We start from the raw sequence: 27,126 nt of genomic DNA, 5'->3' as shown, positions 1-27,126 counted from the left end.
ACATGGAGCCCGCGGGGCCGCGCTGAGGGAGCGCCGGGCCGAGCGGGGCCGCCATCGCCATGTCGCTGGGCGAGTACGAGCGGCACTGCGACTCCATCAGCTCCGACTTCGGCAACGAGTCCTCGGGCAGGGGCGGCTCCCGCGGCGGCGGCGGCGTGCCCGGCGAGCAGGAGGAGCTGCACTACATCCCCATCCGCACCCTGGGCCGCGGCGCCTTCGGCGAGGCCACCCTGTACCGCCGCACCGAGGTAGGTAGGCGGCCCCGGCGGCGGGAGAGGGGCCCCGCTCCGCCGCCCCTGCCAAGGGGCCCCGGGGCCGCTCCGATGTGGGCGGGGGCCGCCGCCAGGGCGAGCGGGACGGTCGCCAGGGGCCGGTGCTTGAAGGCGCCGGTGCCTGAGGAGCCGCAGCGGGGTTCGGCCCCTGGGGTGACCGACAGCCCCCAGGGTGACATCCCCCGGAACCCTCTGAGAACAGCTCGGACACGAAGTGACAACTTCAGCTCTCAGTGTCCAGGGGTGCAGGGTCTGGGTTTTGGCACGTTTGGGTACTGCCAATCTCTGGGTCCCCTGAAGTTTCGCAGGGAGATGTGGAGATTCTTCTGGCGCTAGTAGACTACTCATTTTTCTATGTTTTGTTCCAGTCACAGAGGACATGGGGTCATCTCATACAGGTAACTCGCTCACGCACTCAACATTTCAATGTAATCAGGGGAGACTGGATGAAAAGCCACTCCTCTCGTTGCTCCCAACTCGTTTAATACCATCCAGTTCAATTGTAGTTGTGGTTTTTAGCGGCTGTCAAGGAAAAATACTTGATTTATTTCCAAAGGGAAGTTCTTCAGTTTTTTTTCTGGCCATCTTGAGGTGTTATGGCTTGGGCAATAAGTGAACACTGTTCGCTTGAGAGGTCACTCATAGCATGGCTGACAATGTGTGTGGGCCTAATAAGGGCAAACTAAATTAATTCTTATTTCCTTATTGGTTTGCTTTGCTTTTTTTTTTCTCTATGCTTTTTCCTTTGAATATTTGTAACAGCTTATGGTCTTGTACACTATCCTACAGTTACAGGATTAAAAATACAATGTTCTCCCTTTATTGAACGGGAGTATGTTTAGTCTTTATTGAAATAAAACAGACCCTGTGTTTTTCCCTTGGTTTGGTGTTTTGGTTTTGTTTTTTTTTTTTTCCCAAAGTGAGTATTGGCCAGCTAGAAAGATGGCTTCAGGCCGTTGCTATTTTTGATGACAAACAACAAACCTCAAAACGTAAGTTGTTAAGAATATTTGTCCGAAATCTGTAAGAGACAGGAAAGTCTTTTGCTTTTCTTGATATTTTAATTTCCTGCTGTAAAGGCACAGACTGTTTTCTTCATAACAGTGTGTTTTTAATTGAAAGATGTTTTTGTGTTTCAGGATGACTCACTTGTAGTGTGGAAAGAGGTGGACCTGACCCGGCTGTCAGAAAAGGAGCGTCGTGATGCTTTGAACGAAATTGTTATCCTGGCCCTGTTGCAGCATGAGAACATCATCGCATACTACAATCACTTCATGGATAACACCACGCTCCTGATTGAGCTGGAGTACTGTAATGGTGAGATCCCTACTCCCGTTTATAAAGAGGCAGCTGCCATGTGTCCAGGTCACCCTCCTGTAGAACCTGCAGCAAGTATTTCTGGGGTGTCATCTGGAGAGCAGAAGAGTAGAGGTGAATTCTGCTGCGTAGCTCCTGAAGAAGGGCCTGAGAACCCTTTTGATTTGTGTCTCAGGTGCTAAAAAAGGAAGCCCAGTAGGGCTAGGTTCACTTCTGCTAGTGGAGGTAGTCTATGCAGTAGACGATTTCTTGAATTTTCTGAATGGCTTGTGCACTGAAAGGAGTGGGTTTTTGGTGATAAATGCTTCTAGTGCACCTTGCTGTGTTCTTTTAGGAGGGCAGTGGGAAAAGACCATGAGTACAGAGCTGGGCTGTTTTTTCAGTACCATCACTTAAATAGTTTTATAATTTGGCAGTTATAAATCAAAGCTTAAAAATCTCCTGGTACACTGCAGTTATGACTTTTTCCTGCCTTCTGCTTTCAGCTTCTACATTTACTATTAAAAAAACACAAACAACAAACCTGGTCCTTCTGGTGGTGGAGAAAATTTTGAAATTCTGTCCAAGAGTAGCTTAGATGGTGGTGTTTGGAGCTTGCAGGGGAAACAGTTGTAGCTCAGATGGAGCAATAGAAGGATTTGGTATGAGCTTCTGACTAGCAGCTGCTCTTAGACAGCAGGAAGAGGAGCCCATATACAGCTTACACTGCTGAAACAGGATACGTGCCTAGAACTGCAGTGTGGTTCCTGTTTGGGTGAGTGGGACAGCTCCCCAGGCTAAGTATCTGGTGTTTGTATAGGGCTTGCATTAAGCCTTGGCTCATTGGTAGAAACATTTTTTGCTGGAAAAGGCTATCATCATATTGTGATCACCTTATACAACAGATTGCTTCCACTGGAACAGGTTGGAGAGCATAACAAAGTTATGCAAAGTCTTTTTGAAGGGTGTCAGACACCCTGGTTGACAGCTTGACCAAAGCCGTTTTTTCTTCTCTGCTTTTTGTTGTTATGGAGGGTGGAGTCCAGTGCGAGCATAGGGGAATGTTAGCTCTTTGAGGCACCTTTTATTTTAGGGGTTCTCTCTGTGTGTGAGTTACTTACTTGCCCTGGAAAGACTGCATGCTTGAGGCCATTATAAATTTGTTGGAGAGCATAGAGAAAAGCTGCATAGAATTGATGTCTGTGCACATTTGTAAATGCCTCTGTTGGCTTTGGGATAATAACCAAGAGATGAGTGTATAGCTGGTGTTGCCTGAATGTGTCTGAATGGTACAGAACAAGGGACATGAGAAAGAGGAAATCTTGTTTGGACTTCCATGTAGTGGTTTTGCCAATGCATTAATAGTTGTTTCTTTGGCTTTTTTTTTCAGTGTACAAACCCAAGATAGTTTGAGAGTAATTTTTAAAGTAAGACTGGACTAGTCACTGTCAGACATTCCTCAGAATCCAAAGGTTTTACTGTTTGTCTCTGTTTGTTTACTGCTTGTCTCTTCTGAAGATCCAGAAAAGAATTTCAAGTTTCAGTAAATGTTGCCCCTATTTTACAGAAGAGGAAGCCAAGTTATTGATTTTAGTTCTGTGTGTATATCATGGTACTGTAAGACTTGGATTTGCCATGGGATAACATCAGTGAATACAAATGAAATATATTTGGGAAGAAATATCCTATAAAATACTGTAATTGAAAAGAGAATAACCTATGTCAGAAGGTTAGATGTGATTAGATAAAACAAATACTAAATTAATTTTGTTTTCACATGTGTGCATAGACACATGTTATATGTATTGGTTATATGAGTCAAGAGCTAACTTGTCTTCTTGTGTAGGATTTTGGTAACTTCGTACCTATTATTTTGGCTGCTCTTTGGTTCAGAAAAGCTGCAAAAAAGATGGGAAAAAAAGAGAGATGAAGAACACAATTGACTAAAAGCCTGCAAAGTTTGAAAGGTTAGAGCAGACATTTATAAGAAGAGGCAGAAGTAAATACTTTGATTAAATTGTGAATGTGAAGAGTGATTTGTAGCTAATTTGTAAATGTGAACATAAGGCAGAAAAAAAAATGTTGGGAAGTTACAGCAAGGCTGAATGAGAAGAAATTAAGAGAAGGGAATCTCAATTAGAAAAATCTTCCTAACATGGAAGTTTGAATTAAGTCCCTCAAGTAGACAGAGGAGTCATTGCAGCCTGTTTTGGACATTTATCACTTGACAGGCCCATGGAAGTCATACAGCCAAAAGCTGTCTTGCACCATGGGAATGGTCCTGGTGATCCATTACAATTAGGACATAATATATGATAATTGGGAATTGGAATGGCAACAGGAGGTGATCAGAGTTTTGGGATTTACTGTTTGGATACTGATCTGACAGGGAGTATCTCTACCTGCAGCCCTCAGCATCATTTCTTTTAGCTCTCCTTGATTTTCAGTCTGCTGTCTTGAAGTCATGGGGCACCCTGAAGATTCTGCTGATTTCAGGCTTCTGTTAGTGGTACTGCTGTTGTCAGTGCTTTGTGAATTCTGCACCAATGTTTTTGGTAGGGCAGATAAAGGAGAGGCCAGTCAGAGCTGGGCAGTAAGTAGCAAAAGACAGTAAGTTGTGCTTTCAGGGACTACTCTGATCTTAAAATTGTTTTCTTTCTCTTTTTTAATGTGTTATTTATATATATATATATAATGCTGAACAGGACAATCTCACATGATTTGGTGTAAGCTAATGCATGTTTACATGCCCCAAGAAACACTTTAAAAAAGTAAGTAAAAAAGTAGAGACTGCTGGCCGAGCTTACTGATTTGCTTTGCAGAGAGTATTAAAGGGTGCTGTTAAAGATTCATCTCTGCTTAGCCTTGATTACACCACTGAAGTTCTTAGATGGAAGAAGAGCTTAGTTTTGTGGATGCCTGACCAGTTTAAGTGAAGAATGCTGAGAGAGAGCTGTAGTGATTGATCAGATCTCTTAGGGGATTTGAGTATTCCCAGCAGCACTTGAGCAGAGTAACTGTTGCCATTAACTAAGATGAACCTCTGTTTTTCTCACTCACTTATAATTACAGGAGGGAACCTCTACGATAAGATTCTGCGACAGAAAGACAAGTTATTTGAAGAAGAGGTAATTTGGACTGGTTTGAGGGAGCAGTGGGGCTGGCCTAATGTTCTGGGGATCTGTAGGGTTATTTGAGTATTTCTTCAAAGTTTTTTTCATTGTGATGGTGGGGAATTTCTGTGCTTATCTGGGGGCTGGCATCCTCCTGGTTCAATATTGCAAGCATTTATGGACTATCCAAAACTTATTTTAACTGTCTATAAGCAGTACATAGTTCCAAGGGAGGAATAATGAAAGAGAGCTGGCTTTCTTCACCTTATCATCTTGGAAAACATTTAACTTTTATACCTCTTTCTGTGTTTCTTCCTAGTGGGCACTCTACTTCTCTCCCTTCTTAATCATTTTGTAGGGGGTTTTTTGAGTAATTTCCTTGAATCTGTCTTACTATTCTCTTTTTCTGTCTTTATTTTATTTAAACTTACTTTCTGCTGTCTGCTTTCACTGCATGCTGAGCTGATTAATGATTACACTTACTTGTCTTATATAGTGACTTCTAAGACTTTCTGGCTCATGGAGAGTATTTAATGGCCACAATTCATATTTTGGAGAGCACAACTGTAGATGTTTCCCAAGTGGTCATTAGTTGTCATTCTTAAGTCTTTTCACTTAGATCTGTGGCACTTGTCAGGACAGACACTACAAATGGCAGTAGAACAATTTACCTATTGGAATATCTTTTTTAGAGATTTCCAAACCAGGAAATTCTAAAATTTTCATACTCCTGAAAGAGCATCTAAATGGTATGGCCAGGCCCTCTTGCTGTGCCTCAGTGTGACAGGGACATGTAGGGTTTTGTGGTTTTTTAATTTTTTTCGAGCCTCACGTAATGCTTATATTCCTACCTATGCAGATGGTGGTTTGGTATCTCTTTCAAATTGCATCAGCGGTGAGCTGCATTCATCGAGCAGGAATTCTTCACAGGTAAGTGTGGCATGCAGGAAAGCTGAGGTAACCAGTGCAGTTCATGGGGTGAGTGAAGAACTCCTTTGTTTCTTTGTTTAAAGCAAGCACCAACCTTCTCTCCAAAGTGTAATAGGATCTCCTAGATGTTAAGTATCCTTTTTTTATTGGGCTAGAAACCGTCTTGTGATAAATGTGCAGGAAATCTTGTATTTGAAAATGGAACTGCAGCTGTGTGAACAAAGAGTTTATCCACATAGGAAGGCAGTAAATTTGCTCTTTATTGCTATAGCACATAAATGATGTTTGTTAAAGTGGGTAGGAAGAGCAGTTACCACAGGCCAAAGGTACTTCCGACCTGTTCCACAATTAATAGCTGCAATCCAGTGTGTACATCATTCTGTAATTCCTGGAGGCTAGTAGTGATGAAGATTTTGCATTTGTCCATTGCTGCAATATAACCCATGTGAAGATTTGTCCTGCATTTGTCTGAATCTTATTTCTTTGGCCTGTTGCTTAAGGACCTAGTACAGTCTGTTAACTTGTAATTTTGACAGTTATTCTGAGATTTTAATGTGTAGCTATTTACCTTTTTGTGTTGCCGTTTTCTGTTTGGGAGCAGTAAATTTCATGTCTTATGTGTGTTTCAAGGAGGCTGTGATGTTCTGGGGAGTATTGCACGTGTAGACAGCCACTTCCAGCACAGTTGGATCGTGTGCTGCACTAACTTATGTGCGTAGCTGGGTGAGGATATTTTCTGTAGGGTAGCGTCCTGGCTGCTGCCATTCTGAATCTTTAGTAATTGGCAAGCCTTGCTAATGAGGGGTTGGTAGCCTACACTCAGCAAAGTAGTGCCTAAGTTTTTGGCCTAAAGCAGATGTCATGTCTGTCCTGCTTTGCAGTGATTTCCTACTTATCACTTCTGGACGTGTGTGGCCCCAAATCCTTCCACAATAACGAATGGAACAATTATTTAAATGTTTGCAGTGATTTCCTTCTGCTGCAGACATTGTCAGAGTGACCCAGAACTTTGCGATGCCCCAAGTGGATGAGTGCAAAGTGCTGCTTTACTTGATGTTTTCCTGATCTACACTGGGAAGTTGTTGATGGTACGTTAGGAAAAGAGGGTGTTAAGGGTGCTATGAAGTGTTGGCCATGAAAAACATATCATGCTGCGGGGGCTTCCTCTCTGTTTCCAGCCTCTTGTGTTGATCTGTGAAACTACATACAGATTACTCTGTCTGGGAGAGAGTGTTTTCAGTGAGTTTTGGAGTTGGGGGTTTTTGTGGCCATCAGCCTTTTGATCTCTTGGGCACAGTATGTCATAGAATCATGGTATCATTAAGGTTGGAAAAGACCTCCAAGATCTGAAGAGTCCAACTGAGCACCACCATGTCAACTAAACCATAGCAGTAAGTGCCATGTCTGCTTGTTTCTTGTATGCTTCCAGGGATGGTGGTTCTACCACTTCCCTGGACAGCCCATTCCAATGCTTAACAACCCTTTCAGTGAAGAAATTCTTCTGATGTCCAACCTGAACCTCCCTTGGTATATCCTGAGGCCATTTCCTCTTGTGACAACTGTCACCTTGGAAAGGAGTCTGACCCCCATCTTGCTGCAATCTCCTTTCAGGCAGTGGTAGAGAGTGATAAGGTCTCAGTGGAGCCTCCTTTTCTCCAGGCTAAACAACCACAGCTCCCTCAGCCGCTTCTCATCAGACTTGTGCTCCAGACCTTTCACCAGCTCTGTTCAGAGAATCAGCCGTTCTGCAGCACCTCAATGTCTTTCTTGCAGTGAGGGGCCCAGAACTGAACTTGAAGTGTGGCCTTGCCGGTACTGAGTATAGGGGAACAATACCTGCCCTGGTCCTGCTGGACACACTTTTTCTGATACAAGCCAGGGTGCCATTGGCCGTCTTGACCACTTGGGCACACCCTGGCTCATGTTCAGCTGCTGTCGAGTGGCACCTCCAGGTCCTTTTCTGCTGGGCAGCTTTCCAGCCATTCTGCCCCCAGCCTGTAGCACTGCCTGGGGTTGTTGTGGCCCAAGTGCGGGACTTGATATTTCACCTTACTGAACCTCTACAGTTGGCCTCAGCCTATCGATCTAGGCTGTCTAGATCCCAGTGTAGAGCCTCTCCTAGCCTTCAGCCCATCAACACTCCTGCCCAGCTTGGTGTTGTCTGCAAACTGACTGAGGGTGCACCCAATCCCCTTGTCCAAAACATCAATAAAGATATTAAACAGGAGTGGCCCCAACACTGAGCCCTGGGGAACCCCACTGGTGATTGACTGCCAACTGGATGTGGCACCCATCACCACTATGCTCTGTACCTGGCCACCCAGGCAGTTTTTAACCCAGCAAAGAGTGCATTTATACAAGCCATGGGCGGCCAGCTTCTCCAGCAGCCTGCTCCTGCATCTCTAACATTTCCTTCTTAAAGTATGTCCAGCCTTCCTAGACCTCTGTGTTTTTAAGAGGCATTTCCCAAGGGACTGTCTGAACCAGTGTCCCAAAAAGACCAAAGTTTGCCCACCAGAACTCCAAGGTGGAGGTTTTGTTGGCCCCCTCCCTGACTTCACCAAGAATTGAAAACTCTGTCATTTCATGGTTGCTACCTAAGATGGCCTCCAACCACCATATCTCCCACCAGCCCTTGTCTGTTCAGAAACAGCAGGCACTGCCCCCGTAGCCTTGCTAACCAGCTGTGTCATGAAGTTATCTTACACACACTCCAGGAACCTCCTAGATGGCCTCCTCTCTGCTGTGTTGAGTTTCCAGCAGACATGCAGCAGGTTAAAGTCTCCCACAAAAACTAGTGATCATGAAACTTCAGCCAGCTGCTTATGGAATCTCATCTAGCTCTTCATCCTGGTTGGCTGGTCCTCCCCCTGATTCTCACGCATAGGTGGTGAACCATATCGTCACTGACCTTGGCCTCTGTGCAGTCAAAACACTCCCTAAGGTACAGAGCCACCCCCCACTGCCTCTCCTTGCTCACCTGTGCCTTATGAAGAGCTGCATTGGAGCACTCCCATAGTGCGAATCCCCCCACCACATTTCCATGATGGCAGCCGTGTCACAGCTTTCCTGCTGCACAGTGGCTTCCAGCTCCTCCTGTTTGTTACCTGCATTGTGGGCATTGGTGCAGATGCACTTCAGCTGGGCTATTGATTTCACCCCCAACACTGGCATGCAGCCCACAGCCTCATCTCTAGTGAGCCTGGTCTTATCTCCTTCCCCCTTCCAACCTAGACTTAAAGCCTTCTCAATCAGCCCAGCCAACTCATGGACTAGAATCCTATGTTGTGTTATAAAGAATACTTCTTGAGGGGTAAGGACATTATGCTTAAGTTCTAGAGTGACATCTGTTTCACACCCTCTGTGTATGTGTTTATATTTGCATACGTACATATTCATACTTACACTTACGTTTTTAGCGAGCTCAGGGACTCCTGGCTTAGATCTATTTATAAAACTAGCAAAAATAAGATCTGCTCAATGACCTTCATATGAGAAGAAACTGGGGGGGGGGGAAAGAACTATCTTTGATCTGTGGCCTTTACATGGGTGTCTGGAGCCTGAGCTTTTGAAACTGTGTTTTGTTTGTGTGGGGAATGTGATAAAACATGGATAACTGCAGTTGCCCCCAGTACTTGGGGCAAAATTGCCTTTGGAGAGCTCTGTGTATGTGCGTGTTACAGAGTGCTGGCAGAGTAGCAAGTAGCTCATTTTGGGGGGAAGGTGTAGTTATGCATGGAAAACTGTGAAATCTGAAAGTGTATTTGAGTGTTTGAATTTGTTTTTCTTGTTTCAGAGATATAAAGACATTAAATATCTTTCTAACAAAGGCAAACCTGATTAAACTGGGAGACTATGGATTGGCAAAGAAGCTGAACTCTGAGTACTCTATGGCTGAGACTGTGAGTATCTGCCATCTTTGTGTGCAAACCGAGTTGTGTTTTTCTTTCATCTCTGCATGTCTTGCAGAAGACCAGGGACGCTGTACATTCTTGCTGCTTGTTTTCTGTTACTTTCCTTTCCCTCACCCCTCCATTTCCCTCGGTGTTATGGTATCATAGCATTAAAGTTGGAAAAGACCTCTAAGGTCATTGAGTCCAACTGTTAACCCAGCACTGCTGTGTTCACCACTAAACCATGTCCCCAAGTGCTGCATCCACGTGTTTTTTTGAACACTTCCAGGGCTGGTGACTCAGCTACTTCTTCGAGCTTCTTGTTCCAGTGCCTGACCCTTTCACTGAAGAAATTTTTCCTAGTGTTTTATGTAAACCTGCTCTGGTGCAACTTGGGGCCATTTCTTCTTGTCATGTCACTTACTACTTGGAGACCAACACCCACCTTGCTACAACTTTACTTCCTAACTTTATCTCACTAACTCTGGCATATTTGCTGATGTGTTGCAGCCTGCAGTTATATTTGCTCCCAGGTTACCTCTTGGAGGTCTGTCTCTCTGGAAAGCAGCAGTAGACTAAAGATAGGTGCCACTGTGGGAATAGAATTGTACTAGAGCTAGCGTAGCCATGCTAGAGAGCACTGCTCTTCTTTCCCTTAGGCATGGAACTGAATCTGTGAATGCAAAGGCAGTGCTAGCTGAAGGACAGAGACAGCATTATAGTCACATCAGAACAGCGCTCTCCCTCTGGGCTAGTTAAGTCCAGCTTAACATATTAAATTAATTTTGTCATGCTGCTGTGCTAACAGGTAAATTTTACCTCAGGCGGATCTGAGATAGCTTGGATGTGCATGCCTGACATTGCACTGTGCCATAGGCATGTCTCATATCTCTTTAATATCCAGGCTCTGTGAAGAAGCAAGAAAGGCACTTGTGCTTCTTATGGTAACCAGGTGTATGGTTTATTGGTAATGTTCCTAAAGAGGGGCAAAGCTTTATAGGAGAGATTAGTTCTACCAGAAGGCTGTCAAGCTTGGCCTTGTTCCAGACCCTGCCAGAAAGCATTTTCACAGCCAGTTTTGACTGGCTGTATTGCAGGCACCTAAAAGGTTCAGCTTGGATTTCTCAGCTCCATTAATTTCTCTGGTGAGTGTTAGGCTTGGAAAGGGAGACACTGTCTGGGGTTCCTATCTGCTAAAGGCCTTTATTATAGTTTGGTGCACAAGCCAGCTCTCACTTCCCCTTACCAGGCTGTATTATTCAATTAGATGCCAGGTGTTGGTGTTCTGTTAGGATGTGTAGTTAAATATTTGCCACTCCCCTTCCAGAACATGAGCACTATTGTACAGTTCCTCTGTAAGTGGGAACTCAAGGCTACTTCATAAAGCCATCACTAGGCTGGGCTGCAGCAGAACCACTTCTGTTTTGACACACTTTTCGTGGCCTTCTCGCTTTCAGAGGCAGTTTGCTCTGTGCTATGAATTTCCAGGTTTGTTTTTGCCTGTGTTGTCTGTATTCATCTATACCTACTATACCTGCAAGTATTGTTTTTTCCTTTTTCACATACAAAAAATTTTGAACTACACACCTTCCACCATATTTTGGGGTTTTTTTTGCTGGCTATGCTCTGGTCTAGTTGCTCAATTTGTAACCTAATGACCAGTGGCAGACTGGAAATCATTTTTTTGGGAAATGAGTGCAAAACATGTTATTGTCAGTATTTGTAATTGTAGCAGTCAATTGTGATTTTGTAGAATGTTCACATCTTGCTTACTAAACACTGATTTCTTAATTTATCATTCTTTCTCTCATTTACCCAAGAAGATACGGAAAATAATCTGTATCTTACAGAAAGCTTACATTATCCTTTGCTTAAAAAAGGTTTAGGTGCAGTGTCCTAGTACTCCATGTGATACTCCAGTTCTTAGGGCTTCTAAACCTTCCCAGGGCCAGGACTCTGTCACGCTCTGTAACAGAAAATGGGAGGGAGATGACAGATTCTGAATGCACCATTTGATATACAGTGTACTAGCAGAGTCTGATGAAGGGCAGGCTTTGTAGTCCTTGGAGCTTTGCTGAGAGAGTTGAAAAGAGGTCATCTATAAATATTTCTCCTTTTTCTAAATTCTGTCTCATTTTATTTTGCTGTCTAGTTTCTTTCTAAGGAGTGAGCTCCATTCATCTGGAAGCTCCATTCTTAAATCTTTTATCATGTTTGTTCTGCATCTCCTTGTTGTGACTTTGAGCTAAGCCACTATTTCTGCAGTACCCGGGAGATCTTCTGTTTTTACATGCACGGTTTTGGATTTTTTGTGTGGCGGGGATATTTGTTCTACACAAAACAATCGTTCAGGAAAGTCCACTTCTGAAGGGAAAGCCTGTTGGGTGGGACTCAAGCCAGCTTTCTACATACTGACCCAAAAGGAGCCCTTCTTTTCGTTTGAGACAGAGCAGCCTTTGTCCTGGCAGTATCTTGTGATCAGAGTGGCTCCATAGCTAAGGTCTGGCACCTGTATTTGGAAGCTTTGCTAGATCCCTTTTTCTTCAGCCTCGTGGGATGATTTCCATGTCAGTACATAAGGCCCTGATTACCTCTAAATGATGTGTATTTAAGAGAGGGGAAAGTCACTGCTGTGTTTTTGTGACTACTGCTCTATTGAGAAGTATGTACTACATCAGGTACATGAGAAGAGAGGTGTCTAGGATCTTTTAGGAAGCCCAGGGAAAGACAGGTTTGTGGATGAGAGGGAAAGAAGTGTGCTCATTGTTCCCATCCCTCCAGCACATTAGTGAGGTATATCACTTCAGTGCTGTGTCAGAGCAGTGTCTAGCTCTGTTCTGTATGAACATAATGGGTACAGAGCTCCTGAATTGAAGGCTGCTGGATCATTTCTGATTTTTAAATGTTATTTTTCCTAGCTGGTGGGAACTCCATATTACATGTCCCCAGAACTCTGCCAGGGTGTGAAATACAACTTCAAATCGGATATTTGGGCTGTGGGCTGTGTCATCTTTGAACTGCTTACTCTGAAGAGGACCTTTGATGCTACTGTAAGTCTGCAAACCATTATGGACTGAATAACCTTATTTTTTTATTGTCCTAAGACTCAGACTTGGCTCATAGATTTCTTCAGCTGTGTTTTTCTTTCAATGTTGTTTAAATCTGCCAGTTAAAAAAACAGTGGCCTGAGAGTGACAGCTATAGTCAGAGAAGATGCATGATTTCCCTTACCCTTCAAGCAGATTTCCCTTCTGCCTTCATGCAGCAGCCTGTCTAGCTTCTGCCAACCCCCCCCCTTGTCTTCAGCCCAGGTTTACTAGTTGCAGAATAATAACTGTGCTAATTTGTATCATGATTGTGAATGAAGTATCCTTTTGACTACAAGGAGGAGGTTTGTGACCGTGTAGTCTTTTTGCTCTTTCAGCATTACTAGCTGGGAATTTTCTGTGTAGCAGTTTGTAGCAAAAAGTTCCAGCCTTCAGATTTCATAAGACCTAATCCTGTTACTCTTTCTCAAAGCTTGGTTGCAAGAGAAGTCTGGTCAAGCTGGCATAGGGAGGGTGAAAGGAGCATTGCTGGCTGACACGTGATTTGCCAGCTTGTGCCATGTGATGGGAAAAGCTGCTAGTTGCCATAGGCAAGATTTTGTAACCCTGAAAGACATGATGTGAAAATACCATCCTTGCCTGACTTTCTCTTGTGGTGGCTCTTGAGGACCTAGCAACTTTGCTGCTGTGCTGTGTTTAGTGGCAATATGCAGCATAGGAGATTTCATGCAGAGAGAAGCCTGTTTTCCCTGCACTGTTAGAGAATTTGGTGAAAAGCTGGATGTTGCCACTAAGTCCTAGCTACCAGAGGTACCATTTCTGCAGGAATTGTTATTAGGTTTCTGGAGAACCTGCTAGGCAGGGAAGAAGAGAGATGTGTCCTGATCAGAGATGGAGGAAGAAAATAATGGTGGCCTATACATCTCTCCCCATGGGATACATTGTTCTGGTTCCATTATGTCTGGTTTCTGCCTAGAATCCCCTGAACCTTTGTGTGAAGATTGTACAGGGAAATCGTGCCATGGAGGTTGATTCCACTGTCTACTCCTGGGAGCTGATCCAGATGGTAAACTCCTGCCTTGATCAGGTTGGTGAGATACTTTCTAATTTTCAGATACCCTTTCCCAGCTGTCTCAGCCGTGGAACTCAGGAGTGAAGGGGAATGACATGCCTGTTTCACTATGTGAGCTGTTGATGCAGGGTAATTTTTGTGAGGCCTGAGACATCTCTAAGGATGGACTTTCTCCAGTCCTCTGGAAGCTTTGTCTCAGTCCTGCAGGCTCTGGAGGTGTACTGGGTTTACTCTGTTCACAAGTATTTAATGGGCTGGCAGAAGCAATTATTTTTTAATGCAGTGCTGTGGAGGTAGGAGCATCACATCAGTGCAGTCTCTTAAGGCTCTGGCTTTCTGTAGGGAATTGATTTCTTGAAAGCAAACATAGTATTAATACCTTTGGAGCATGCAAGTCCCTCCTGCACATCTGTAGTATTTATCCCTATTCATTCTAAATATTTGAATTAATTCCTTTCCCTTCTGAAGGGAGTCAGGGAAAGAGGTCCATGCAGGCTTTAATGAGGTCTTCTACCCCAAGATTTTGTTGTAGATTATGAGTATTTCGCAGAGAATTACTTGTTGCTTCCTTCTTTCAGGACCCAGAAAAGAGACCTACTGCAGATGAATTGCTTGAACATCCCCTTCTCAGCAAACGCAGGAGGTAATCAGATGGTCTTGCTCGAAACCTGGATGGCTGACAGGGAAAACAGGAGGGTTTGTGCAGGCTGGTGGTGTTTATGCTTTTATAGCAATGTCCTTAAGTGAATTGAGTCTGATGTGAGGCAGTTATTTAAGTACTTCATTCTCTTTAGGGCAAAAGTGCATTTTTGCAGTCTTGTCTTCTATCTGATGTTCTGTTGGTGCATGGGAAAGGTTTCTGCATCCTTAGAAGCTGTTGTATTGAGAACCTTGAGGTATTCCATTCTGAGACTCTGAGGAATGCTGCTTTCTACTCTTCAAATTTCTGAGAATGAAGAGTCACAGAGATCCTCTTGTAGTCATTGGAAAAAGCCATTTTGAATATATATATTCAAAATATATGGATCATTCAGTATAGAGACCCTCACTTTTTCCTTTTGTTGCCTTCCTCTTTGGGAGAGACTTGCATTGAAAGTGGTCCATTTTTAGCTTAGTTTGACCATCAGCCTGCACGCACTATCTTGTCATGAAAGGTGGATGATAATTCTGGGCTGTTTCTATCCCATGTTGGTTTCTTTGGGAACAGCAGACTTAGTCCTTTATACCAATACTCTTTTGCATGATGATCAGCAGAGTTTGAGTTTTGTCTTGCTGTATGCATTGGTAAAAGCCCAAATCCTGATAATATTTAGCCATTTAAGGTTATTCTTGTGCAATATGGGTATTGGTTGGCCACATTTCAATACCTACATAGTTTGTTGTCCTCAGCTCTCCTGGAAGTTTCTTAGCTGTGTGGTACATTACTTCTGCCCTATTTACTTTGTATTGCTGTGAGCTGGTAAACAGCTGCCACATTTCCTCCAAGAGGCAGCAGCATTTTATTGGAAAGGAAAACACTGTGTGTGCTGCTTGTCAGTATATTGCATAGAGCAATGTTGCTGTTTCCTAAAATGCTTTTTCTCCCTTGGCAGGGAGATGGAAGAGAAAGTCACGCTGCTTAATGGGCCAAATAAGCGACCAAGGTAATTATTTAGACGTGTTTGAAAGGAAGCATGGAGAGAACAGCTCCCCACAGAGGAACTGGGACTGTCAGCCTCTGACAACTTTAATGGAATAGTGTAGTTTAGAAGTTCCCTGAATGCTAGAAATTTGACACAGTTGTTGCATGCTTGTCCTGTGTTTTACTCTGCCTTTTATATCCTACTTATTTGTATGGCTGGAGCTGTACCTCAGCAGGTCCCATCCAGCTCTAATCTGTCCTACTGAGGATGTAGTCTTCACAGCCTACATATCTGAATTGTAAAGTAGATCTCTCCTTTCACACAAATTCCCTTCAGCAGGAGGAATATGACTGTCTGAATGATGAATATTACATTAATATAAATATCTTCTATAAAACTTGGTATAGCAGAGGTTCACCACAGTTCCCAGCAAACCTGTAAGCAGGGTTGCTCTGTGAAGCAGATAGCTTCTGTGAGATGCATAGCTGGTTGTCTGGTATTTATCAGATAGAGTTTGACCAATTTTTCCTCATAAACTTGGAAGTACTAACACTATCTGAGCACCTTATGTGAAGTTGTCCCTGTTCATGGGTTGTTCAGAGTTTGCTGGAAGAACAGTTTTTGAAAACAAAACCCATGAATGGTTGTGAAGAGGAAACTGCTAGACAACAGCAGGAAAATGGATGATGACAGGCAATGCAAACTCATTATTAAAAGCATGTGTATTTTGTTTGGGGGGATCTTGTGCAGGTCAAGTACCATGAACGAGGCTCCCATTGCAGTGGTGACTTCACGCACTAGTGAGGTGTATGTTTGGGGGGGTGGCAAGTCCACCCCCCAGAAGCTGGACGCCATCAAAAGTGGCTGCAGCGCACGCCAGGTGTGTGCTGGTAACACTCACTTTGCTGTGGTGACAGTGGAGAAGGAGCTCTACACCTGGGTGGTAAGTGAGACAAACTGCAGGAAGCGAGTAAGAGTGGGAAAGGAGGCTTCACATCTACTGCTGACCATTCACGAGCCTGTTTGACTCAGATGGGCAGGAAGCTTGGAAAGGGAGAAATCTGACTGCAGTGGACACTGAGGCTATCTGATTTGGGGCTGACCCAAGTCTCCCAAGGCAAGTGTGTTTCTGGGAGACATTTTCCATTGTGACAGGAAGTATCTTGGAGACTTGCTGTGCCCTTGAGGTTTGTAGATGGTGGTCTTGTAGGCCCAAACACTGAGTCAAACATCTCTCCATTCCCTTCCTGACTACTAGACAGGCTGTGGAGACTTACTGATTCTCTGGCCTTTGTATTTTTGAGGAGGGTTTTTCGAGATCAGAATGGGTGGGATGAGTGACCTTTTTGCAGTACAGTTGTCATCTGCAAGGCAAGTTGTGTCTGAAGGCACAGGCATCTTATGCTAAACAACTCTGCTTTTTATGATGAGTGGAAATTCTGGAATAGTTTAAAGTGAATAAAAAATGTTGGCATATAATGCATTTTAAACAATTGAATCCAGTCTTCTCAGGTTTAGATGGTCAGTGGCATGGAGGTGTTCTCCATTCCCAGGCTTCCATGGATTTTTGTATTGATTGTACAGACTCTGTTAAGATAGATTAGAAGATAAGTCAGTGAGAAAAGAAAGAGATCCAAATAGGAGAACAACTTGGACTAATTTGCTGGATATTCCTGCAAGAACAGCCACTGAAAACTTTCAGCTGGCAATTAATAGTTTGTTTCAATGCTACTTGTTTTGTTTTTCCTGTATAATTGCTATGTCAGGCCACTTCAGTGACATTTGTTTCAGGTTATGCATTTCTTTGCAGCTGTTAGGATTTACAAAAGTAGCTCAAAAATCTTAAGGATGAATTTCAGTCCTGCAGTAGGGAGCAGGTTCTGTAGCCTGGCAGAAAGGAGCAGGGGTTCCTCACCAGCTGGTGTCCTGAGACTGGATGGCTCCTTGTCAGTGCATCACTGCCAGAAAGCCTGTGCTGCCACTGAGAACGTTGCCTGCTGTATGCAGAGATAGCAGTCTCTTCCCTAGAGTAGACAGAACATTTCCTCTTGCTCCTTGCAGTCTTCTGTTGTTTGTTTGTGGTGCTGTTAACTATTGACACCATCTCTGGGATTGTGGAAATGTAACCTCACTAGGTGTTTCTGTCTTGCAGAATATGCAGGGGGGCACCAAGTTACATGGGCAGCTGGGACATGGAGACAGAGCTTCCTACCGGCAGCCAAAGCATGTTGAGAAGCTTCAGGGAAAAGCCATTCGTCAGGTGTCCTGTGGAGATGATTTCACAGTGTGCATCACGGGTGAGAGCTGGAAGTCCTTTGGCTCAGACTATTATGGATGCGTAGGCATTGACAAGTCCCTTCACTTTGCTGAGCTGTTGGAGGTGTTTGCCTTCACCATCAGATTAGCAAAGCAGCTTTGTGCACAAAGGAGAAAGCCCCATATGCTACTCATTCCTCAGTTTTGAGGATAGTATCAACATTTGGGATAGATTATGTCTCAACATTTGAGATATATCAACATTATTACACAGAGGAAGATACTGACTCCCAAGAAGGATGGGGTTTTGCTAAGGATGTGCTCCTTTTTGGTGATAAAGCTGAGTGTTGACCACAAATCCACATGTCTGTGCAGAGTCTCTGCTTTTACCAGTGCATGTGTTGCCTCCAAACATGTTCGTACTAAAGATAAAGACAGTGAAGCCTGAAGTCAAGAATGTAGATGTGTTTGAAACTCTCTTTGGACTGCATGGGGAAAGAATCACCCAGTGATGAAAAAGAATGTGTATCTAGGATTTGCTGTTTAATTCAGAATGCTTGACACCTGGTAGCTGTCTCTAGTTCTAACCCTGTTTATGCTTTTTAAAAGATGTGTTAGGTGTGGTGTTGTCTATTGCAGAAGAATTTGACTCTCGCTTTACCCATGCAAATGATTCTCAACAAGGTAGTTTCAAGCTTATTTTGCCAGTGCTGAAAAGGCAGAGATTTGACAGAGATAAGCTCAGGTGGTCATTTTGAGGAAGGAGTGACTTAGGGAGCCACAGAGTCAATTTGTGGGTTACTGTTAAAGAAAGTGGCAGGTTCAACCAAAGGTTTTTTGGCACTGAAGTAGCTGCAGGTTGTCATGTAAGATCATCCATCTTAACATGAACCAGAAAGGACTCCATAGTCTCCTGATGACATTCTTCTGCACTAAAGAGGGTGACTGCAGAAAAGAAGTTGCTCTGACCATGTCCTAAGAAGTTAATATGCAGCCTAACACAAACTCTGTGTGCTGACCAAGCTTCCTTTATGTCCTTTAGATGAGGGCCAGGTGTATGCCTTTGGCTCCGACTATTATGGATGCATTGGTGTTGACAAGGCTTATGGCTCTGAAGTGCTTGAGCCCCTGCAGCTGGATTTCTTTCTTACCAATGCGGTGGAGCAGGTCTCGTGTGGAGATAACCACGTGGCAGTGCTGACAAGGAACAGAGAAGTCTACACGTGGGGCTGTGGAGAGTATGGTAGGTAGAGTCTCCCTGACCCCTAAGGGTACTGGGGCATGCCTGCCGGAAAGTGGCTTGGTGCAGGTGTGTAATGCAGGGCCTGGGTGAGGGCTGCCTGGTACATACCCTGGGGGCAAAAAATATTGGTTTTTTGGGACTTTATTTACTTGTAAAAATGAGAACTGGAGACTGAAGCCTTAGGACTTTACTCTGGAAGGCTCTAGGCTGCCACTTGGCTTCCCTGTGGGTAGGGCAATGGTTCTGTGAGTGGGGTTGGATTCCCTTGAGGATTGGCAGGCGATGATGGATGTAGGGGAGCAGGGAGATTCTAGTTCTGTAGGGAGATTCTTTTGGGACTATGGAGAGACAATACCAGTTCCTAGATACGGGCACCTGGTGAGGCCATTTTTAACTGCAGTATTTTCACGGATGCAGGACGCTTGGGCTTGGATTCAGAAGAAGATCACTACACCCCTCAGAAGGTAGGGCTATGACTACTCCAAATCCACAAGGGCATAAATCCAATTGAGTTGCTGTTTGGAAATACTATCTCTCTGAGGCTCAGGTGTTTTTTCTGAGACATCATCCAGTTTGCAAGGGTTTTAATTTTGCTTTCTCACTTCATTTTGCTTCATTTCTCTGCTAGAGATCATGGCAGAGTCATACCACTCACAAACCAAACAGCATCATAGCTTAGAGCTTCATTGCTCTGATTTCCATGATGGAACTGGAAATGCTGCCTTAATGTTGTAGAAATCATAGTGAGAACTACCAAATGGCTTACCTTGGGTCTGTAGAGGAAACTCACAGCAGTGCAATTGCTGCGAGTCTTTGAATGTAATATAATGAGTTAAAGATTAAGTTGAAAGTAAAACCCTCTTGAAATACAGTGCTGGGGTAACTGAAAATAGAAACAAATAAGGATGTGCCTGGAAGCCAAATATCCGTGATCACACAGATCACACAGTATCACACCCACACAGCACAACCACAAACCCAGCCCTGCTCACCCAACTGTGTTTGGTGTTTGTAGGCCCCATCTGGCCAGGTTGACCATGCATCATGTTTCAGGTTCCTGTGCTGGTCACTGGTGTCTGCCTTGTATTTCTGCACTGTGACCGGAGTTTCCATATGCTTCAGGCTTTATGGTATTCTTACACCTTCATTCAAAATAACTGTGTTGGCTATTGATAGTGTCCAGACTAGCTGTGCTACTGCTCTACCCCCATATGTTTTCCATGTGCCAGCTTCTGTGTAATAGGTGTTGGGATTTTTATTTTCTTAGGATATGTTTCTTCCACCTAGGTGGATGTTCCGAAGACCTTAAACATTGTGTCTGTTCACTGTGGCTGTGATGGAACTTTCCTGCTCACCCAGACAGGCAAAGTCTTGGCATGTGGACTCAACGAGTTCAACAAGCTGGGCCTGAATCAGTGCACATCAGGGATAATCAATCATGATGTAAGTGCATTTGGATCCCTGGCTTCAGCTCCGAGCAATCAGTAGCATATGGGGAAATGGAAGTCCTGTGACAAAGTGTTCATTAGCTTTGTGCCAATGCTTTAGTTCAGTCAAGACAATGGATACTGGGATTGTGGGAAGAGGCAATTTGTTCCTCTTCCTCAGTTTTCTGTCTGCCCTGTGGGCTTATGTGAGATCTGAGGTAAAACACAGTGAACTGCTCTGTGGTGACTTATCCAATGATAGGGATTCTGGCAGTTCATTACCATGCTTGTGTTAGGACTGTCTAGGTTTAATGTCATGGTCAGACCTGGACCTGCTTGAGTAGGCTTTAGCTGATGAATGTGTGGTTTTTTTCACTCTGTGCTTACCCACGTCTTTTGTCAGACATACTGTGAGGTGCCATACGCCACTTCCCTTACTTTGGCCAAGCAGCTGTCCTTCTACAAGATCCGTACCATTTCTCCAGGGAAGACACACACAGCTTCTATTGATGGTGAGAGCTTTGTGCATTAAGAACTGAATGTTGGTTGCTGAATTACATTACATCAACTTTGCCCTTTCAGCCTGGCCCTTGACACTGGGGGTTTTGCTCTCGGTAGCAAGGTTCATGGCTGCTCCAGGAACTCAGGATTCCTGTTTCTCAGCAGTCTTTGTTTCCTGGCCAGCTGAAGCAGCAATGTCAGCCTTCCTGTTTTATTAAAGAGGAGAAAAAAGTGTTGGGAAGTATCATGCTCTGGGCTAGCAGAGGAATAATTTATGATCAACTTAGGCTTTGCCCAAGCGACATCAGTCAGAGAGCTGTGAGGAGTCCCAGCCCCCAGCATCAGAAAAGGGAAGTAGTGGGAGAAGGAACTGGGGAGGTGTTTCCAGGCTAAACCCCATTCCTTTTGGCTGGTACTGTTCCCTTCCAGCCTGGCTGGCTGCTCAGCAAAGCCCTTCCTGTTCATGGGCTGTTGCTGCTCGTGCTCTGTATGCATGGCTGCTTCCAGAACTGGGCCCTTGCTGTGACTGTCTCCTCCTTCCTCCTGTCAGAGCGAGGCCGCCTGCTGACCTTCGGCTCCAACAAGTGCGGACAGCTTGGTGTTGGGGACTATAAGAAGCACCTGGGAATAAACCTGCTGGGAGGCCCCTTGGGGGGTAAGCAGGTGATCAGGGTTTCATGTGGAGATGAATTCACCATAGCTGCTACTGACGGTGAGTGGGTCTTTGCCAAGTTGCGGTGGGTTATTTTAAACTTAATCTGCAGAGTGGTTAACTGGCTCGAACTGATCATTTCCTTTACCAGCCCCGCAGCACATTGCCGAAATAAAGAAATCCTCCTAGACTGGGGCTGTCTTGCCCTGGTAATGGCCCCAGTGCAGCCCCAAGTATTTGCTGTCCCTAAGGCTGTAGAGTACTGACTTGGTGGCTGCTGTTAGGTTTGTTATTGGTTTGTTCTCCCACTGTCAAAACTGAGCTGGTGGATTAGATACTTTGGGATAGCAGTTACAGCAGAAAGATTGATCCTTACAGTAATTACAGGCCAAGAAGGAGGGAAGAAATTGAGCCCCTGAATTTCTCTTTCCTCAGACAACCATATCTTTGCTTGGGGTAATGGCGGGAATGGGCGTCTGGCAATGACATCAACTGAGAGAGCTCATGGCTCAGATATTTGTACCTCGTGGCCTCGGCCAATATTTGGATCATTGCATCATGTTCCAGACCTGTCATGCCGTGGCTGGCACACCATCATCATTGTTGGTAAGTGTAAATTTAGGATGAAGTTTTGGGATCTTGTGTATGATGATATATTCCTTGCCAGGACTGAGAGTATAAATCCTGCTTAGGAACAGGCCAAATTTCTCGGAGGAATGTGGCAAGCTGCTCTGAGCCATAGGCCTGCAACACTGGCTTTGTAGGAGTTGTCTTGCTTTCTGTATGGCACTCAACCTGAAAGCATGCTTCTCTCCTTGCAGAAAAGGTGTTGAACTCTAAAACAATACGATCGAACAGCAGTGGTCTATCCATTGGTACTGGTAAGTAACCTGCCCTGGGGAGCTCTGTTTTAAGTCCATCCAGTGGTTAGTTTGAGTGGATGAAGTTTGGTCTTGCAGCATGCTTTCTCTGTTTGAAAGGCCTCACAGAAGAGCTCAAAGGGAAGAAATCTAGTTGGTGCCATGCATGGGAAGGGACGGCCCAAAGCTGAGAAAGCAACAACTGAAACAGAGGAGAAACAACATGGGTGCAGAGAGGCCTTTGTGGTTGAGGAACTTCAATTTGACAAGGAAAAGCTGAGAGGAGTTCACTGAAGGGAACTGATGTGGGAAGGGGCTCTATGGGGGTAGTTGCTGGAGAGATAGAGTCCAGTTTCTTGGACCTGTGAGAGGGCTGGGGCCAAGAAACTGCAGAAGACTGCTGCACACAAGCCCTCATGGAGAGGTCTGCAGGGAGTGTTAGGAGCTAAACTGCTGAGGGAGATAATGCTAGCATGTGCTCTCACCATGACCATACAGCTCAAATTTATGCATCTTCTCTGTTCCATCTGGGGTTTGGCAACAGGAATAGCAGAGGTGGGAAAAGTATTACGTTTTCACTTCTGTTTGCTAGTGGCTCAGAGCTGCACAACTGGAGGAGGAGAGGAAGAGGATAATGAACAGGAAGCAGAAACCCCCAATCCCAGTGGAGGCTTTCGGGGAACCATGGAAGCAGATCGTGAGCTGGGGGGCTGGATCAGCACTACAGAAGCTAAGGGAGGCAACAGTGCTGACAGCAGCTCCTGCCCTGGCTGGCTGCGGAAGGTAACGCGGTTTCTCAGAAATGCCTTAAAATGGGGATCGAGGCTGGGAAAATTGGGTGGCCCTTTCCACCTTTGAGGGATGCTCTGATAGGTTCTTAGAGCCCTTAAGGCCTCACTGCCTGTTTAACCACAAGAGGGTGTTGGTGCATCGACGGAGAAGATGAAATGAGCTGCAGGAAGTTGGCAGTCCTGACAGTGCTGCTTTTGTGTATCCAGGAGCTGGAGAATGCTGAGTTCATCCCCATGCCTGACAGCCCCTTTCCACTGAGCATGGCTTCTTCAGAGCCTGAGAAGGAGACTCTTCCTTACCAGAAACTTCAGGGACTCAAAGTGGCCTCTGAGGAACCTGTTGGATTAAACAAGCCCAAAACGGAGCCCTGGGTAAAGTTATCCAAGTGAATGCATGGCTAAAAGCTCTTGGGGACCATAAATGGCAATGTTTGAATTGTGGGAGAACTGAGAAGTGACTGTTGGATTGGCCTAATTCATCTGGATGAGGAAAAGAGGGCTGGTGATAATCAGAGATGATGCTGCAAAGAGAAAAATTCCCAAGGATCTAGAACACAGAGCTGATTCATGGTCAGATTTAAAGTAATGAGATCAGTTCTGTGGAAAAATGTGCTTAATGCAATTGGAAAAAAGAAGCCAAGGGCTCAGAAGCCTAGCAGAAAATAGAAATTTAGAAAGCAGAATTTTCTGTGAGATAGGAAGAATTGATACAGAAAATTGCTGAGAAATTACAACCTGTGGGACTACCTAGCTCCAGGAGTTTTCTGTCCCAAGAGGAGACATAGATCCTACGCTTAGGGAAATGGGGGTAAACTAGATGGATTTTGGTGATAGGAGGATGGGAACAAGCTTCCCAGGAAAAGGAGGAAGCTAGCAGCTTTGTACAGAAGACAGAAGGAGAAGTAGCTTGTTGACCCTGGCTGCTAGAAGTTTGGCAAGCGGGGAAACAAGATAACATGCTGAGCATGTTTTTTTCTTGTGGCATATACAACTCCTGGCCTTGCACTCAAACCTGGCCTGACTTCTTTCCATATCTCTGCAGCCTACTTGCCTGAGTCCAACCTTGCCGTGTGGTGAAGGGAAGGATGCATCTCCTGGGACAGGCTGCGTGTGCAGTGCTCTGCAAGTGGAGGTGACACACCTCCGAGGCCTGGTTTTACAGTGTCTGGATGATCAGAAGAAACTGCAGCAGGAAACCATTCGTCTGAGTGCCCAGCTCCAGCGGTTCTGCAGGAGGATGGAGGAAATGCAGCAGGTGAGAATCTGTCACCTGAGTGCACATCATGCTCAGGGCTCACCATGCTCCTGCAGATTGTGGAGGCTGTGCAGAAGGAAGCAGCTCTTAACAGCCATCTCCATCAGAGCAGAATTTGGTGGGACTTAGAATGGTGCCTGTTTCTTGTATAAGCTGCTGATGCAGGCTCTAATAGTAGCAAAATAGGAATGAAACCAAGAAGAGTTTCTTCTGAGAATAGCCCACTCTTTGCGGGACCTGGGATTTCCCTTTATTTCTCCTGATGAGAAGGGATGGGCAGTCAGATGTTGCGAAGGGCCACAAATGGCTGTGGAGAATACAAACTGGGCACTGTGCAGCTTCTAGCTTTTTTGCAGCTAGTCCTGGCGCTGTTTGGGTAACTGCTGTGTGTTTTGACAGGTGAAGGTTCATTCCAAAGGAACACAGACTACCAAAGAGGAGATGGAAGTGGATCCGAAACCTGATGTGGATTCAGATTCCTGGTGTCTCCTGGGAACGGACTCGTGCCGCTCCAACCTCTAGTCTCCTGAGCCCACTGGGATCCATCTAACTTCACAGCACACTAACCGAATGCAGAGAGCGGCTTTTCTGGCGTCAGGTCACTCGCAGACAAGGAGCGAGGCCGGAGGCTCCAGACCAGCACCCATGTACGTTTGATATGAACTAGGAGTGAGTTTGAGAGGGGGAGGGCCCTTGAGCTCTAGGCCAGCTCAGTGATTGAAGCAGCAGCAGCTCCTCTTTTTACCTTATCTGTCAGTTCTGCACGTGAGGCAGAATGGCCCCATTATGGCGATGGCTCCAGTAGCAGCTTGTGGCCCTTTCATTGTTTCACTGTTTCCTGGGAGCTGCCTTTGGGACCCCAGTATTCATCACTGCATCTCTAGATGAGAGGAGGAAACATGTTTTGTACTGAAGCTGGCTGAACCCTAAGATTCGCCACCTTCACTTCAGAGGGGTGAAGGACTAGGATCCTCTCCTTACCACATGGTAAGGCCCCGCCAGTGAGGCTGCTTCCCTCTGCTCAGGGGCAGAGGGACCAGCGAGCGTGTCATTCTGGAGGCAGTGGAGATGTTCCTCTTAGGGAGATAATGGCAGACAGCATGTCCCTGGCCTTGAGGCATAGCTTCTGGCCATTTGGCTGTGTCCACTGGTCTGTAGAGACAGAGTTTGAAGGCTGTATTCTGGGTGCTGAGGGCTTTCCAACTTCCAGGCAATGCACCGAGATGAGTGAATCAGGTGTTTCCCATAGCAGTAGTGGGGACTGTCTGAGATGGGATCTGTAGTTCTCAGTTTCAGACCACCTGCTTCCCAACCAGATGCCAAGCATCTGGGCCTCAGACTAAGTTACCCATTTCTTGCTCCAGCTATTCAACTTTGTTTGGGTGCCAGAGTTTCTGGTTTCTTGGCATAAGCCTGTAGCTGCTCCCTGCTTGGCTTCTCTTCTGCTCAGTCCCTGTGCCTACGCTCTTGTGTGGGTGTGGGAAGAATCCGTGTTTTTCCACTCAGTGTTTTGATGAAGCTGGAATGCCATTTCCTACCCAGAATAGGTCACTACTGCTGTGGTCACAGGATGTAGCCTTCCCCAAAGACCATGAATGATCAAATCTCAGTCCGGAATTCACCTTCTTTCAAGAAGTGAGAAGCTTTCCCAAGAAAATTGGAGATGGGAAGAGGCATGGTCTGATGCTCAAGATTTCCTCATTTTCTGTTAGAGAATTAGGTTAATTTTATTCCCCTTAAATTTATTAGCAAACTGACTGTGAAGTAAAGCTTATGGGATTGGTAGAATCCCTGGGAGCAGCTAGCTTCCCCTGCCTTACATGGCGCCTCTAAGGAGTCCTGCGTTCCTCTCACTTTTGCTGTGAGAGTGGGGTTGTGATTTCATCAGGCTTAAATGATCCCCATCAATGGCATGTTACTAGAATTGCCTTAGGTCTACTGGAGGTGGATATCGTGTCACCTCTGACAGACCTCTTTTGAGATTGTTCCGGGGCATCCAGCATTCCCCATTTGTCTCTGGAGGTGGATGCCAAACCATTTGCTTGTAATGTAATGCTCCTAAAATACTTCTTTGGTGCCTATTGCTAGTATCTGGGAGCTGAATCAAGTGCCATCTTCCCAATGCAGTGTCCAGGGCAAGGATCGTTCCAGTGTGCCTGTCCATTGGTACCAAAAGCAGGGCAGGAGAGCCCTCCTGGGAGGGGGTGAGCCTCAGGTGCCCTGGTACAGTCAGGCTTGTTTGCCCTTGTGACTCTGCTGTCCTTTCCCCCGTGTGCGTTGGAGCCAGTTCTCAGTTCAGGGTCCCGGCTTGAGGGTCGTTGGTCACATTGCAAACAGTGCCTTCGAGGAGTGAAAAGTTGAGCCTGAGCCATGTCCAATAAGCAAGCACCAAGCTGATGAGAGTCGCTCTTCTGCAGTGCACTGCTATCCTCATTTCTCAATGCTCTGCAGTTGGGAAGCTAGGTGCACAGACTGGATTCCCCTTGGATCTAGTGGAGGATTAGGGTTCCTGACAGAAGATGCCCTGTGCTCCACAATCTCATATGTGCCTTAGAGGATTCACGCTATCCAGGTTGTGCCTGTTACAGACCACGGATTTCACACCAGCCAGCTATGCAACAAAAAAAGCAGTTTAAAGGTAGCACCTTTGTCTTGGGCTGAAAATGGAAAGGCAGGTGGGCAGAAGTGCCTTCGAGCAGTTTCAAACCCTTTTTACTTCTCCCCTTCTTGCAGTGCTAGCTCCATATGTGTTGGTCTCCTGCTAGTATTGCTACTGAGTTGTTGTAGTGGAACACAACTTACGCCTGCTCTGACACTCTAGCTGAAAACTAGTTTGTCGTCATCTTTCTTTGAAAGGTTAAAGGGTGGAGTGGTTTGGAATTTCTGTTTAAATAAA

The 27,126-nt window shown here is 45.3% G+C and overlaps 1 protein-coding gene across 3 annotated transcripts; it reads left to right on the top strand.

Annotated features, from left to right (window-relative positions):
- On the top strand, window positions 1-27,126 carry NEK9 (NIMA related kinase 9). 3 transcript variants are annotated; one of them, XM_082282730.1, is made up of 23 exons: window positions 1-248; window positions 647-670; window positions 1,412-1,589; window positions 4,641-4,696; window positions 5,541-5,611; window positions 9,408-9,513; window positions 12,423-12,554; window positions 13,528-13,638; window positions 14,202-14,266; window positions 15,216-15,266; window positions 15,996-16,188; window positions 17,398-17,542; window positions 18,544-18,744; window positions 19,162-19,208; window positions 20,032-20,187; window positions 20,575-20,683; window positions 21,223-21,384; window positions 21,760-21,930; window positions 22,146-22,205; window positions 22,777-22,967; window positions 23,183-23,347; window positions 24,018-24,230; window positions 24,630-27,126. In XM_082282730.1, exons 1-23 carry the CDS (start codon window positions 60-62, stop codon window positions 24,750-24,752), a joined length of 2,919 nt encoding a protein of 972 aa, XP_082138856.1. In that variant the 5' UTR covers window positions 1-59; the 3' UTR covers window positions 24,753-27,126. The 3 variants fall into 3 exon arrangements, with proteins under 3 accessions (XP_082138856.1, XP_082138855.1, XP_082138857.1); XM_082282729.1 differs by having other exon boundaries at window positions 641-670; XM_082282731.1 differs by lacking the exon at window positions 647-670.

The sequence above is a fragment of the Coloeus monedula genome, assembly GCF_965178545.1.
Source record: "Coloeus monedula genome assembly, chromosome: 6".
Classification (NCBI taxonomy): domain Eukaryota; kingdom Metazoa; phylum Chordata; class Aves; order Passeriformes; family Corvidae; genus Coloeus; species Coloeus monedula.
Note: the sequence above shows the minus strand (reverse complement) of the source record. Positions and strands in the feature narration are given on the sequence as shown.

Coding starts and splice junctions, on each gene's coding strand:
- NEK9 (XM_082282729.1), top strand. CDS start 60: ATGTCGCTGGGCGAGTACGAGCGGCACTGCGACTCCATCAGCTCCGAC. Junction 16,189..17,397: donor AGGAGCTCTACACCTGGGTG/GTAAGTGAGACA, acceptor TCTGTCTTGCAG/AATATGCAGGGGGGCACCAA. Junction 20,188..20,574: donor CAGGGATAATCAATCATGAT/GTAAGTGCATTT, acceptor GTCTTTTGTCAG/ACATACTGTGAGGTGCCATA.